We start from the raw sequence: 14,844 nt of genomic DNA on the forward strand, positions 1-14,844 counted from the left end.
ATGTTCTGAACCATAAATGTTTGTGAAGTTTTTAGGTTACAGCGTGTGCTGCTCAGTTTTAATTTAACTTTGTCACAAACACAACCTTGCTGTACTGATTGTCTGAAAAGGAGCATATTATGTTACTGTGAATTAGGTTATTCGCAGATCTTCATCCAATAGTGCATGCTATTGTTTTCAAATGCTAAAAGTGAGGAAAACTTTAAGCTTGTTATTACATGCTGTTAGCAGGGTCTTCCTTACAGAGTTCGGGGGGGGGAAATATTTAAATAAGCGTACTCTTGAGCGAGAAGCCTGAACAGTGCTTTTTTTCTGACCAAAGTTCTCCAGATATACAGTGTATGGCCTAAGATTAGTATTCTTGCTCCTTTTGCAAGAAACAGCACAAGAAAGAAAGCTTCCTGGCAAGTAATAGTCCCAGCTAAAGTAAACTTTGATTACACTGACAATAGGATCCGGAGTATTGACACACTTCAAGTCTTTCTGGTTGGCAAACTAGAAATTTTGGCTCAAAATCAGATCACATAGACTTTTTATATAATATCGGCATATGGCAAATGGCTATAAATCCTGCAGGTACTCCTCCTGTTGGCATTACTTTGGGTTTTATTCAATTTGTCTTGACTTAGGGCGTAACACAAGGGGACTACACTCCCATGGAAGACAGTGAGGAGACTTCTCAGTCCCCACCAATAGATCTTCAGTCAGATCAGCAGAACACAACATCGTCCCAGGATGGCCAGGGCAAGAGAGATGATGTCATTGTTATCGACAGTGACGATGAAGAAGATGAGGATGAAGAAAACGATGGCGAAGCAGAAGTATGTGTGTGTGTTTTGTAAAATAAAAATATTTCTACATAGCATAAGTTGCTACACATTTGTTGCACATAAATTACAAGGGCTCTATAGTCCTTTTCAAGAGTGTTTGATATTGGTTTTGGGTTGTTGTTGTTGTTGTTTTGCATTCCCTGTAAAAGTGTGTATTGCACATCTTAAAATGCCTTAGACTAGGAGAAGAGTACCGTATTTTTTGCTCTATAAGACTCACTTTTCCCCTCCTAAAAAGTAAGGGGAAACGTGTGTGCGTCTTAGGGAGCGAATGCAGGCTGTGCAGGTATCCCAGAAGCCAGAACAGCAAGAGGGATTGCCGTCACTGCGCAGCGATCTCTCTTGCTGTTCTGGCTTCTGAGATTCAGAATATTTTTTTTCTTGTTTTCCTCCTCCAAAAACTAGGTGCGTCTTGTGGTCTGGTGCGTCTTATAGAGCGAAAAATACGGTGCTTTTCTAAGCCAATAAGGCAGTTCACCTTAAACTATTACAGTGGTGCCTCGCAAGACGAAAAGAATCCGTTCTGTGATTCTCTTCGTCTAGCGGTTTTTTCGTCTTGCGAAGCAAGCCCATTGACGGATTAGCGGATTAGCGCTTTTAGCAGCTTTAAGCGGATTAGCGGCTTAGAAAAAAGGGGGGGGAGGGAAAAAACCCCCGCAGGAACTCGCAAGACATTGTCGTCTTGTGAAGCAAGCCCATAGGAGATTCGTTTTGCGAAGCACCTCCAAAACGGAAAACTCTTTCGTCTAGCGAGTTTTCCGTCTTGCGAGGCATTCGTCTTATGGGGCACCACTGTATCTTCCTCAGTGCACACGAAGAAAAAGAAGGCTGTACGTGTTTAAATGTTCACTGTTTCCCTAAGCGTTAAATATTTACTACCTGAATCGGATATAGTTTGCAGATAATTTAGAATGATATTTTGGTTCTCCCTCCTTTTTAAAATACAGTTCTTAATTATTACCAGGTACATAAGAGTCTGGAAGAGGGATCTAGAATTGTGTAGGTTGAGTATGCCATGGCTGCAGCCTAGCTGATGCCGCCATTAAAATGTATGAATTTGACTCAGATGCAGAAGGCAGCGACACTTTCGTACTCCCTGCTCTAAGAGCATTTCCCCCTCGCACACCGCAACCAAGGGCCAAAACTTTTAAATCCCTGCTAATAATCTGCAGCTCTGTGCAAGAGCCCAGTCCTCTTTCATTACTCGCACCACATCCCACTTTTCTTCACACAAGAAAGCAAATGATTCTGAACAAAATTTTAAAATGGGTCTGTTTTAATTTCTCAAATGTTAATTGTTGCATTAGGAGTATGAAGACGAGGAAGAGGATGACGAGGATGATGAAGATGAAGACACAGGAATGGGAGATGAAGGTGATGATAGCAACGAAGGCACTGGGAGCGTCGATGGCAATGATGGATATGAAGCAGACGATGCAGAGGTAAAAACAAAATTGTGTGTTTGGCGTTGAGCAGATAATTGTCATGTTATACTGACAGTGCGTCTAGTTTGATCCCGAGGAGAAAAGATTTCTCAAAACGATGGGAAGGCCAGCGGGAATAGCAACGTAGGTTGTAGCTTGCTGGCTGGTTTAAAGCACAGCAGATAGTTTGTGAGGTTAAAAGGAGGGATTGTAAAATCTTAAAGAGAAAGTAATTTAATTTAAGAAGCTCTCAATACCTCTGATCTTTTGATGGTCTCTTTCAGGGGACTGATGGAATGGACCCCAGTACAGAAACGGAAGAGAGCATCGCTGGAGGGGAAAGCAGCCAGAGAGCAGCTGACTCTCAAAATTGTGGTATAGCTCATTTTCACTAAATTCTGTGTTTCTGGGGTTGCGGGGGCAGAGGAAGGAAAGGAAATAACCTGTCCTGTTGTAATTCCTCTTCGACAGAAAGTTTGTCCTTTTCCCGGCTTCCGTTTTGCTGATAATGAAATGAAACAAAGTTCATTGCAGCAAACAGGGTGTGGACTTTGGCCTTCAGATTTCAGCGGCGCCCTGTGCGAGGCCAAAATTTGGTGCCTTTTGTTCTGTTCAATTCACTGTCTCATAATTGCGACAGCCTGCCCCCCAATTCTGCGCCCTGTGCAGCGGAATCAGTCGCTGCGCCCTATATCTTTTTTCTTTCTTTTTTAAGTCTTTGTACTTTTCAGGTTTGTACATTTTATTAATTTTACAGTCATTTTAACATTTCAAAGTTTGACTTCCTTCCCTCTCTTTTTGCAGTTCCTTAAATTTATTTTTCAATATCTTCTGCATATCCAAATTCATTTAATTTGCTCATTGAATTATCTACTTTAAATATATACTCCTATGAAACTGCAAGTTATTACAATAATCCTGCCAATGTTTTTATCCGTTTGCAGTTTATCTATAAATATTCAAGAAACCATCTCTGTTCTTTTATAAAAAAAGTTTGTTGTCTTGATTTCTTACCCTTCTGGTAAGTTTCGCCATTTTTGCATATTCCATAAGTTTTTGTTTCCCTTCTTCCTTTGCTGGGACTTCTGCTTCTTTCCATTTTGGGGCAAGTAGAATTCTTGCTGCTGTAGTAGCATACCTTAATAAATTTCTATATAATTTAGGTAGTTCTGTTCCTATAATTCCCAAAAGAAAAGCTTCTGGGTTTTTTACAAAGATTTATTTTGAACATCCTTTTCAGTTCATTATATATCATTTCCCAGTAAGCTTTATCCATACTACAAGACCACCACATATGATAAAAAGAACCTTCTTTCTCTTTAAATTTCCAGCACTTGTTTGATTTAGATTTATACATTTTTGCCAGTGTTAGATACCAACAATATATCATTTTCATATAATTTTCTCTTAAACTGTAACATGCTGTAAATTTTATATCCATATTCCACGGTGTCCTATATCCACCTTTGCAGCAAATGGATGAGTGAAAGGGCTAGAAATGATTTGCTACAGAGTTTGAGGTTACAAATGCCTTTTCTAAACATATATTTCTTTATTACAAGGTGACGGGAGCGCAGGCGCAGCAGAGTCTACGTTTTCTCAGGAAAGCCCGAGGGAACAGCAGCCAACATCTGCTTCAGAGAGACAGACACCACGCCCACCTCGACCTCATCCCTTGCCCCCGCGACTGACTATTCACGCTATTCCTGCTCCACCGCAGGAGCTGGGACCACCAGTACAGGTAAGGAAACCACTTTGGCGCTGAATTTTATTTTATGCATTTGGCAAATTGTTCTTAGGTGGATCCTCTTCAGCTGAAACATGAGCATCTGTGGTGTTTATAAATTGCCATACCTGGATGTTTTATCTTGCCCTTAAATCTGGTGGTCGCTTTGTGCAGAAAGAGCAGTACAGTGGTACCTCTGGTTACATACGCTTCAGGTTACAGACTCCGCTAACCCAGAAATAGTGCCTTGGGTTAAGAACTTTGCTTCAGGATGAGAACAGAAATTGTGCTCCGGCAGTGCAGTGGCAGCGGGGGGCCCCATTAGCTAAATTAGTGTTTCAGGTTAAATACATTTTCTGGTTAAGAACGGAGCTCTGGAACGAATTAAGTTCTTAACCCGAGGTACCACTGTACAAGTGTTCAGGAATGCAGCAACAACAACAACAACAACAATAATAATTTTTATTATTTATACCCCGCCCATCTGGCTAGGTCTCCCCAGGCACTCTGGTCAGCTCCCAACAGAATATTAAAAACACGATAAAGCATCCAACATTAAAAACTTCCCTAAAGATGTCTTCTAAAAGTCAGATAGTTGTTTATTTCCTTGACATCAGATGGGAGGGCGTTCCACAGGCTGGACCGCCACTGCCGAGAAGGCCCCCTGCCTAGTGATGGGTGGGTGTTTTGAAATTGTAATCCATTTAAACTAAAAAAAACAAAAACAAAACCCAGCAAGAACAGCAGCTAAGAAACCTCATAGCATTTCTTCACAGTGGCAAGAGCAATGGTCTTTATGTCTTTATTCTTTTTTTTTAAAAAAAAGTCAGTCCAAGACAATAAGTTATATAAGTGAACGGTTGTGACTTTTAGGATTGTTGCTGTTTATAAAATAAGCTAACTTTTGTTTTAGAAGGGGGACAAGTATTGCAGTTACTTGCCCAGAGTCCTAGATTCTCTTTGCAAATGCATTTGGATCTCCTAAGAGGAAGGTGGCGTTTGACTGCTGGGATGGCTCAGCCAGTAGAACATGAGACTCTTAATCTCAGGGTTATGGATTTGGGCAAAAGATTCCTGCATTACAGGGTTATTGGACTAGGTGACTCGTGGTCCCTTCCAACTCTACAATTCTACTCTATAAGAATGAAAGCAAACCAGGGCATGTTTGCCTGCCGTGTTTTTCCTTTTCATGGTCTACGATGGTGAACTGTTCTGCCACTCCTGATTGTTTTTATGTGGTGCCATCGGTATATTCTGGGACGTGGGTGGCGCTGTGGGTTAAACCACAGAGCCTAGGACTTGCCGATCAGAAGGTTGGCGGTTCGAATTCCTGCGATGCGGTGAGCTCCCATTGATCGGTCCCTGCTCCTGCCAACCTAGCAGTTCAAAAGCACCTCAAAGTGCAAGTAGATAAATAGGTACCACTCCAGTGGGAAGGCAAACGGCGTTTCCGTGCACTGCTCTGGTTCGCCAGAAGTGGCTTAGTCATGCTGGCCACATGACCCGGAAGCTGTAGGCTGGCTCCCTCGGCCAATAAAGCGAGATGAACGCCGCAACCCCAGAGTCGGCCACAACTGGACCTAATGGTCAGGGGTCCCTTTACCTTTACTATTGGTATACTCAGTTTAAGGGGGGTGGTCATCAAAGGGGAATTTCAAGGAGCCAGCTATTAACAGCTTGGGGTGTATTTGGCCAGTAGCCCTGCGGGTTCCCCACCTAAATGTGTACTGAAGCATTTGACATTTTCTTGGCCGTACAGAGAATCCCAATGCCGCGGAGGCAGTCTGTAGGACGTGGACTTCAGCTAACCCCTGGCATAGGTGGCATGGTAAGTAGTAAAGTTTCTAAACATTTTCTGCTGTGGGTACAATTGAAACTTCAGTTAATCAAGATTGTGTGGTGGACTGTTTCTTTTATATACAGGGAGCATTTTAGAGAGAACTGAGTAGCCACGTGGTAGCCTCCTGCCCTCAACAGAGCACATTATTCAAATTAATAATCCAATTATTATTGATGCAGCTAAAAAAGCAGGATGTTTCTACAATAATGTGTTTGCCTCTTCAGGACAGTCTTGCACCTTTTCTTTGGAATACTGTCCTTGAAAGTACTTGTCAGCTGAATTTCCACATTTCAGTTATTCCTCAGAATATGGATTGGGCATATATACAGAAATCGGACGCCATTTTATTACACCAAGCAAGATATTAAGAGGGGATGGCTGTTTAAAAATGTGTAGCAATAGGAATACAGTCATACCTTGGATCCCAAACGCCTTGGTACTCAGACGTTTTGACTCCTGAACGCCGCAAACCCAGAAGTGAGTGTTCCGGTTTGCGAACGTTCTTTGGAACCCAAAAGTCCCGACGGGGCTTCTGATTGGCTGCAGGAGCCTCCTGCAGCCAATCAGAAGCCGCGCTTTGGTTTCCTAACGTTTTGGAAGTCGAAGGGACTTCCGGAATGGATTCCATTCGACTTCCAAGGTACTACTGTGGTTGTTGAGTTCGCTTGTCATTTTAATGTCTTCTTCAGCAGCAACACTTTTTTGATGATGAGGACAGGACTGTTCCAAGCACCCCAACGTTGGTGGTACCTCATCGTACAGATGGATTTGCAGAAGCGATTCAGTAAGTGGCACCTTCAGTTACATAGTAATGATGAGCTATGTAAGTCAAAATACCAAAAGAATTCCTGCAAGGGGCCTGGCCAGCAATTTTCTCTAACCATTCTTGGGCAGCTTTACTCTGTTTCCACAGCACAATACTTAATTTCACTGAAGTTTTGAAATAAAGGCTGCATGATCTCCTGTCATATTCTTCAAGTGTTTAGAAATTCTCAGCATCTCTCCTCTTTTGAAGGATATGCATAAATTGTTTACTCAGTCAGCAAATGTTGGCCCTTACCTGTAGGAAGACTGCTGTGCGGTTCCTTTGTTTGTTCCTTTTCTTCTTCCCCATTTATCCCACCAAGGGGCAGCAAACTTATGATTGATAAACTGACTGTAACTTTTATTCTAGCTCCCCTCAGGTGGCTGGAGTTCCTAGATTCAGGTTTGGACCTATTGAAGATATGCCACAAACCTCCGGCCAGTCAGATCTTGGTCAGCTTGCATCGCAAGGAGGTACAAATATTCTTGCCTTTTTTGTATGAAAGGGGCACTATGCGCTTTGAATCTCAATCTTACAACTTGGGTTTGCTGTGCCTGCATGTGAGGGAGGAAAATCACCTTAAAACTCTACTCAAGGTGCACAGAACTAGCTGGGAGGTTCTTTAGTACCTTGCCAGTACCATATAAAAAACAAACTGGTTCAGATGATTCATTACTTTGGTGGCTAGATATTATTCTGTTGAAGCTCCCTCAGTTTGTTGTTGTTTAGTCGTTTAGTTGTGTCCTACTCTTCGTGACCAGAGCACACCAGGCACTCCTGTCTTCCACTGCCTCCCACAGTTTGGCCAAACTCATGTTTGTAGCTTCGAAAACACTGTCCAACCATCTCGTCCTCTGTCGTCCCCTTCTCCTTGTGCCCTCCATCTTTCCCAACATCTGGGTCTTTGCCAGGGAGTCTTCTCATGAGGTGGTCAAAGTATTAGAGCCTCAGCTTCATGATCTGTCCTTCCAGTGAGCACTCAGGATTGATTTCCTTCAGAATGGAGAGGTTTGACCTTCTTGCAGTCCATGGGACTCTCAAGGGTCTCCTCCAGCACCACAATTCAAAAGCATCAATTCTTGGGCGATCAGCCTTCTTTGCCGTCCAGCTCTCACTTCCATACACCACCACTGGGAACCTCAGTTTAACTTCTCTCAAATTGCTTGCAGGTTTGGGAATGTATGAAACACCACTCTTCCTTGCCCACGAAGAAGAATCAGGAGGTCGCAGTGTCCCAACAACTCCACTTCAGGTTGCGGCACCTGGTGAGTTTGGGGGATTTTCCTAATATCTTGATTCTACAGTTTTGAGCATATAATGGTTGATAACATGGGTACACTCTTGTTCCGATAGTCTTCCTGAAAATGCAGCTCTATTGGGAACTGATCAGGTTGGTTGGTTTTACTGTACAGCTGCTTATTTAAGAAATGCATATACAATGGTACCTCACGTTACAGATGCTTCAGGTTACATACGCTTCAGGTTACAGACTCCACTAACCCAGAAATAGTACCTCAGGTTAAGAACTTTGCTTCAGGATGAGAACAGAAATTGCACGGCAGCAGCAGCAGGCGGCCCCATTAGGTTAAGAACAATTTCAGGTTAAGAACGGACCTCTGGAACTACCGTATTTTTTGCACCATAACACTCACTTTTTTCCTCTTAAAAAGTAAGGGGAAATGTCTGTGCGTGTTATGGAGGGAATGCCTACGGGTGGCATGCCTATGGATTTTCCTCCTCTAAAAACTACGTGCGTGTTATGGTCGGGTGCGTGTTATAGAGCGAAAAATACGGTAATTAAGTATGTAACTAGAGGTACCACTGTAGTTAACACTTTTAACTTCCTCCTAAAAATGTCTTTTGTGTGGTTCCCAGGTAAGAGTTCAGGGCCAGCCCTCTTGCAAGAAATTGGTTGTAGGCAGGAAGGCAAGAATTCATAATGCAACACTCACAATATAAAGCAGAGTTAGCCAACACCACACTCTTCAGATGCTGGATTCCAGCTTTTAATGCTGGCCCCAGCTAGCACAGCCCAATGATCAGGGGTGATGGGAGTTTTACATATGGAGGGTGTCATGTTAGCTATGCCCGATGTTAAATGCAGGCAACTCCCAGTTTATGTATGAGTTACTTTCCGAGGCACCGCACAGTTATGTGAAATTGTGCATTTTTGAAACAGCATTGGGGAAGCCTGCAAGTACCCTCTAAACCTCTGGAAACCCTTTAAAAACCAGCAGCACTTAACCAGATGTGCCACTCTCCCACAATTGCTTTTTCTCTCAACCTCCTTTTTCAGAACTCCCAACTCTCCGCAGGCCTCAACGGTCGATACAAGGGCTCCTGGGATTGCACTTGCAAAGGCTCATGGGATTGCTAGGCGCTTCCCCCCCAAAAGATATTTATTAAAGTTTTTAAAATATAACAATGAAAATGAAAAATAAAAACAAAATACAACATAAAAACAATTAAAAAACAAATAATTTTCCATAACATATCTTCCTTACGCTTATTTCCCCAGACCTCCTCATACCTCCCTTCTTTGTATTCCACTTCAATTTGTTAGTTCAGCAAATCCTTACCATTAAGCTTTTACCCATTTGTAAACTTTTTTTTCTTTCGTATCTGCATTACAGCTGGAAACCCTTTAGTTTCTTTCCAACATTCTTCTAACATTCATCAATTTTACAATATTTCTGTAAATAGTCTTTAAATTTCTTCCAGTCTTCTTTCACCAACTCTTCTCCCTGGTCTCGGATTCTGCCAGTCATTTCTGCCAATTCCATGTAGTCAATCACCTTCATCTGCCACTAGGCGCTTTTTTTTGCCCCTTCTGGGCTCTTTTAGGACTGTTTTTGCCATGTTTAAAGTTACTTCCCGGTTCGGCACATGCTGTCTCACGCCAATTGGACACACATAGATTGGTTGTTGCCTCTCTGTCAAATGGTCTGGAAGTGGGGGGGGGGGGGACGACTCTGGGGAGGCTGAGTAGCATAAACAAAGGCCCACTTGCCCCTCTGGTCTCACCAGAGCTTCCTGTGTCCTTGTTGATGTCCCCTTCGAGCTCCGGGGAGGGTGTGCTTGTGAGCCACGAGGACTCTCCAGCGCTCTCCTGCCATTTCCAGGGTTGAATTAAATTACGGAAAAAATTCCCGGCGCTACACCTAAGTGGGGGGGGGGGGGACACCTGTATAACAATCTTGTCTACAAAGTGTGATACCGTAGTAATAATAATACAGTGGTACCTCGGGTTAAGTACTTAATTCATTCTGGAGGTCCGTTCTTAACCTGAAACTGTTCTTAACCTGAAGCACCACTTTAGCTAATGGGGCCTCCTGCTGCCGCTGTGCCACCACCGCGCAATATCTGTTCTCATCCTGAGGTAAAGTTCTTAACCCGAAATACTATATCTGGGTTAGCAGAGTCTGTAACCTGAAGTGTCTGTAACCTGAAGCATATGAAACCCGAGGTACCACTGTATATGTAAAAACTGTATTGAACAAAAAAAAATCCACACCCTCAACACCAGGGTAGTATTTTTTTTAAAAACAACAAGAAGAAAAATCCAAATGTGTGGTCACAGAACAATCTCAGAATGTGCTGGGAGCTTATGGCCACATGTTTAGATGCAAGGAAAACATGAGAGGTTTCTAGGGATCAAAGACTGCAGTCTTCTCTGGGATTTTGGTGTCTCCCAATTTCCCAATATATTTCTCTCAAATCAAGTTTCTATACATTATTCCACAATCCAAAACTGCCTCCCCCCCGCCTGCCACACACACATAAAGTTCTACAAAGCCATACCTGCATGGAGCATGAGACTCCCATAGCCAAACACAGCCCACCAGCCGTATAATACTGTGACCTAACGGATCAGGCTATGGCAGGCTTTACAGCCAGGCCTGTACTACCATGAAGTGTTCTAGTTGAGAAATACAACATGTAATTTAAAAAAAATACGAAGATATGTGTATCCCACTTGAGGTTCGATTCATTCCAAGGCAAATGTGTTATTTCCTGCGTTCAGAATTTTGGGGGGTGGGCAACATAACATCCAAGTGTTAGATGGTTATAGTTTATTCTCTAATTTTTGTTTCAAGTGTCTGTGTTTACTGAAAGCTCCGCTGCTGATGCTTCTGAACATGCTTCCCAGTCTGTCCCCATGGTTACAACATCCACCGGTAACTTATCGACCACTTCAGAATCTGGTACAGGTGATGATGGCGATGAAGTTTTTGTAGAGGCAGAGTCCGAAGGGTAAGCTCAGCCATTCAGTTAAGACGATTCTGCACGTTGTCTGGCTTGAATGTAACCTTATTGAAATGCCTTTCTCCGCATCAATATGTTATCTTTTTTAAAAAAATGCATTCAATATTTTTTGTCCTAAATGAAAGCCTCTAAATTAAGTCAAACTACGACCTAGGAGACTAGCTTTAAATCCTCACTGGTTGTTGTAAGGGTAATGGAAATCATGTATGTAAAGCTTTTTGAACTACAGTGGAACCTTGGTTGTCGAATCCATTCTGGAAGTCCATTTGACTTCTAAAACGTTCGAAAACCAAGGCACAGCTTCCGATTTGTGCAGGCGCCCCAGAAACAATAGCTGACAACTGCATCAGACATTTGGCTGCCAAAAAAGTTGGAAAACTGGAACACTTTCGGGTTTTCAGCATTCAGGAGCCGAAATGTTATAGTACTAAGGCATTCAAGAACCAAGGTTCCACTGTACAGTGGTGCCCCGCAAGATGAATGCCTCGCAAGACGAAAAACGTGCTAGACGAAAGGGTTTTTTGGTTTTGCGTTGCTTCGCTAGACGAATTTCCCTATGGGCTTGCTTCGCAAGACGAAAACGTCTTGCGCTTTTTTCTTAAAGCCGCTTGAAGAGGCGCAGTTGCGACGGACCGTGCTTCGCAAGACGAAAAACATCACAAGACGAAAAGACTCGCAGAACGAATTATTTTCGTCTTGCGAGGCACCACTGTACTATATAAATGTTGTGACTTTGTATGATGAACTGGTATTTCTGTTCCCTCATTTGCAAGGGGAGGTTTTAACTTCACATGTGAACTGCTTTCAGGCTGCAGTTCTTAAATGGAGTTGCCAGGGCAAGAGAGATAATTGCTTCCATCTGTATTACATTACCTCCTGGCGTGATTCTCAAAAATGCAGTCAAAAACGGCAGTCAAACTGGTCTTGTTTGATTTGGGTATCGTTTGGCATTAAAGATGTTAAAATGTATAGGCGGCTCAAATTGAGAAGTGTAAGAAACTATTTGGCAGCAATAGTAAGCAGTCAAAAACTTTTTTTAAAAAAACACACACACCAAATATCTTGTTTCTTTGGGTATTGCTAATACTTGGCAGCCATGCACTGCTTTTTTCATCAATAATGTGTGGTCTTCAATGCTGTTGTTGATAGATGAGCTCAATAATTTCCCTGCCAAGCTTTCAGGCACAAGATGCGTTAGATAGAGCTTTTCTTTGGAAGCAACAGCTCTTGCAAACGTACCATAAATATTTTTTGGGAATGACACCGTGCTAGGTTTTTATTGGGTGCAATTCATCTTGAACACCTTTGATATCATGAACACTAGCAAAATAGTTGGAAGAACAAATATAGCTGCAGAAAACCAGTAACAGAATATACCCAAGAGCAGACCTTTGAACGTTGCTGTGATTCCAACCTCACACACTGAAACCTTCATTCACCCCACTGAAAGCTGGAATGCCACACATTTTGTAAGACTGTAGTGTGAACAAGACACAGAACTCTGCATTTGGCTATGAAAAAGCTGAAGTTACACAGGTAGCAGGAGGCTCAGTTCTTAAAGCCAGGATCCTTATCAAATTCTCCCTTCACATATACATCCCTGATATTTCCTAATACATAGATACTGAATTTCTAGAGATTTCATCACTGAATCTTTGTCACCTTGTACCATTGCTAGTTAGGGAGCAGGAGGATTTAAGCATGATGCGCTTTCAGATTAAATAAAAGAGCTAGAAAGAGAGTTCACTTCTGTTCTTGGTCATGTCGAAACCCTTAACTGTTGAAAGAAGCTTGGAGATGGGGAACTCTGCTACACAATATTGAGATTTTGACTAGCAAATTCATTGTGTGTCTCCCATTTTCCTTTAGAATTACATCAGAGGTTGGTCTAGAAATAGACAGCCAGCAGGAAGAAGAATCCTCTCAAGCTCCTGATGAGTCAGATCTCCCATCCACAAGTCAAGATCCTCCTTCTAGTTCATCTGCAGGTAGGGTTCGGTTCCATCAAATCTCAGTGGTCTGGATCAGGGTTTTTCAAAAACTTGGGTCTCCAGCTGTTTTGGGACTACAGCTCCCATCATCCCTAGCTAGCAGGGTCAATGGTCAGAGATAATGGAAATAGTATTCCGAAAACAGGTGGAGACCCAAGTTTGGGAAACCCTAGTCTGGATAAAGTACTGTTGACCTTTCACTGATGGAGGGCTGCCAGATTAGGATATTTAAACCCCCCAAGTTTGGTTCTTTTCTATTTGATCTTCATATTTTCCTTGTCACTGTTATGTCTGCATCCATGGAGGAGAAATCATGGTCTGTTCAGTATGTGGAAGGAGGACATTCATCTGATCTTTCTAAGTGATGGAAAGGAGATCCAGCTAAATATTGCAGGTTAAAAGGTCTAAATATCAGTGTAGAACAGCCTAGGTCCTCAATCCTTCAAACCTTTGACCAGTAATTCTCCATCCTTCTGACCAGGCAATGTGTATAATTTTAACCAACACCAGGAGTCTTTTGCTTTCTATTACTTTCAGTAAAAATCCTTAACACAGGCACCTGTGTGTGTTGTTGATTAATACTGGAGTACAGCCAAACCCCCATTTGCACCCCCACCCCTGTTATACCCCATTTTGGGGCCACTTCCAGGTCCGCAGTAACGTGAATGTGGACATCAATTGGATGCACATAAAACGGTCACTGCTAGCCATTAGCTAGCTAGCAGCATGTAGAAGGTTGAGAGCCAATTTTTTACTTTTTCCAGTTAGATATTTTATTTGCCCTCAGATTTGAAGTATAAAACTGAAGTTAACAGCTTGCATATTGAAAATCAGCTATGATTACACTTAACTTGCATGACAAAGTCAGATGACAGCCATGGCCTTACATTTCTTGTTTTGTCCCATACTGTTTCCTTTTCAGACACTAGCAGTAATCATCCGAAGCCTTTCCGGCGAGTTAGACTTCAGCCAACAACATTAAGAACTGGCCGTCAGTTTAACAGACAGAGGGGTAGGTTTCCTTCATTTCTTGCAGAGATGTGTTAAACTCTATAGGATTGCAAGTAAGTGTATGTATTGCATAGTATTGCAGCCACCAAAACATGCAAGGGGGCTTATAGACGTTGAATAATGAGGATTAGTCACCCCAGAGACTTTACAATATATATATCAGCTAAGGTACTTGATTGACTTAAAAGGAAAATAGCATAATTTAAAGTTGATCTGGTGCAATGTGGCATTCTTATAAAGCAGTGGTTCTCAAAGGGTCTGGCGATGGCAAGTAAGGCAGGAAGATTCAAGGACAATCAAAGAAACATTTAAACTTTTCAGTGTAGTGTTGTCTCAAAAGCATTGCATTATTATTATTTATTTGCATAATCTGGATAGATATCTTTTCAAAACGAGAGCAAGAGCATCAAGTGATACTGAGGACGATCCTAGTTGTGTTTTCCAATGTATTGCTTATCAATTAAAAATTAGGTGTGGCAAGAGCAAATTTTTATTCTGAAAGTGTGGCCCAGAGATACAAGTTTGAGAACCGCCGTTATAAAGGGATGCAAGTGGCAGTAGCTAGCAACAAATAAATATAAGAAACTCCTCAGTCGAACTTAGATCTCAAAAAGAAATGAGAATCTGAAAGCTGATACTAAAGAAAAGAATTAAAGATCTTGTCAGAGGCAGTGTATTAATTCCAAGTAATTAATTGTTAGTATCAATCTGCCAGTCAGTACAAAGTGAACTGTTTCCATAGCCATTGGGCAGGAGTAAATCTAGTTGTCATAACGATTTCAAGGAACTAGAAAGTATTTCCGGCACAGCCTTCTGTTTCTGAATTGGTAAAAATAGGTGTAAATACTAGATTATGTATGGAGTTCTTATTCCTTCTGGCTACAGGGATGCCATTCTGTACCCCCACATTACTCTCCCAAAAGACTTGTGGCGGGCAGGCTTCGAAAGAAT

The 14,844-nt window shown here is 42.2% G+C and overlaps 1 protein-coding gene across 1 annotated transcript in view; it reads left to right on the top strand.

Annotated features, from left to right (window-relative positions):
* Positions 1-14,844, top strand: part of TPR (translocated promoter region, nuclear basket protein) — a 65,688-nt gene that overhangs the window by 50,529 nt on the left and 315 nt on the right. The window contains exons 39-49 of the mRNA XM_081194561.1: positions 630-821; positions 2,138-2,272; positions 2,539-2,629; positions 3,817-3,995; positions 5,740-5,808; positions 6,510-6,604; positions 6,995-7,098; positions 7,795-7,890; positions 10,723-10,879; positions 12,761-12,879; positions 13,805-13,894. Coding sequence (XP_081050687.1) covers positions 630-821; positions 2,138-2,272; positions 2,539-2,629; positions 3,817-3,995; positions 5,740-5,808; positions 6,510-6,604; positions 6,995-7,098; positions 7,795-7,890; positions 10,723-10,879; positions 12,761-12,879; positions 13,805-13,894 — 1,327 coding nt within the window. The remainder of the gene's footprint in view (positions 1-629; positions 822-2,137; positions 2,273-2,538; positions 2,630-3,816; positions 3,996-5,739; positions 5,809-6,509; positions 6,605-6,994; positions 7,099-7,794; positions 7,891-10,722; positions 10,880-12,760; positions 12,880-13,804; positions 13,895-14,844) is intronic.

Source organism: Podarcis bocagei (genome assembly GCF_964188305.1).
Source record: "Podarcis bocagei genome assembly, chromosome: 5".
Classification (NCBI taxonomy): domain Eukaryota; kingdom Metazoa; phylum Chordata; class Lepidosauria; order Squamata; family Lacertidae; genus Podarcis; species Podarcis bocagei.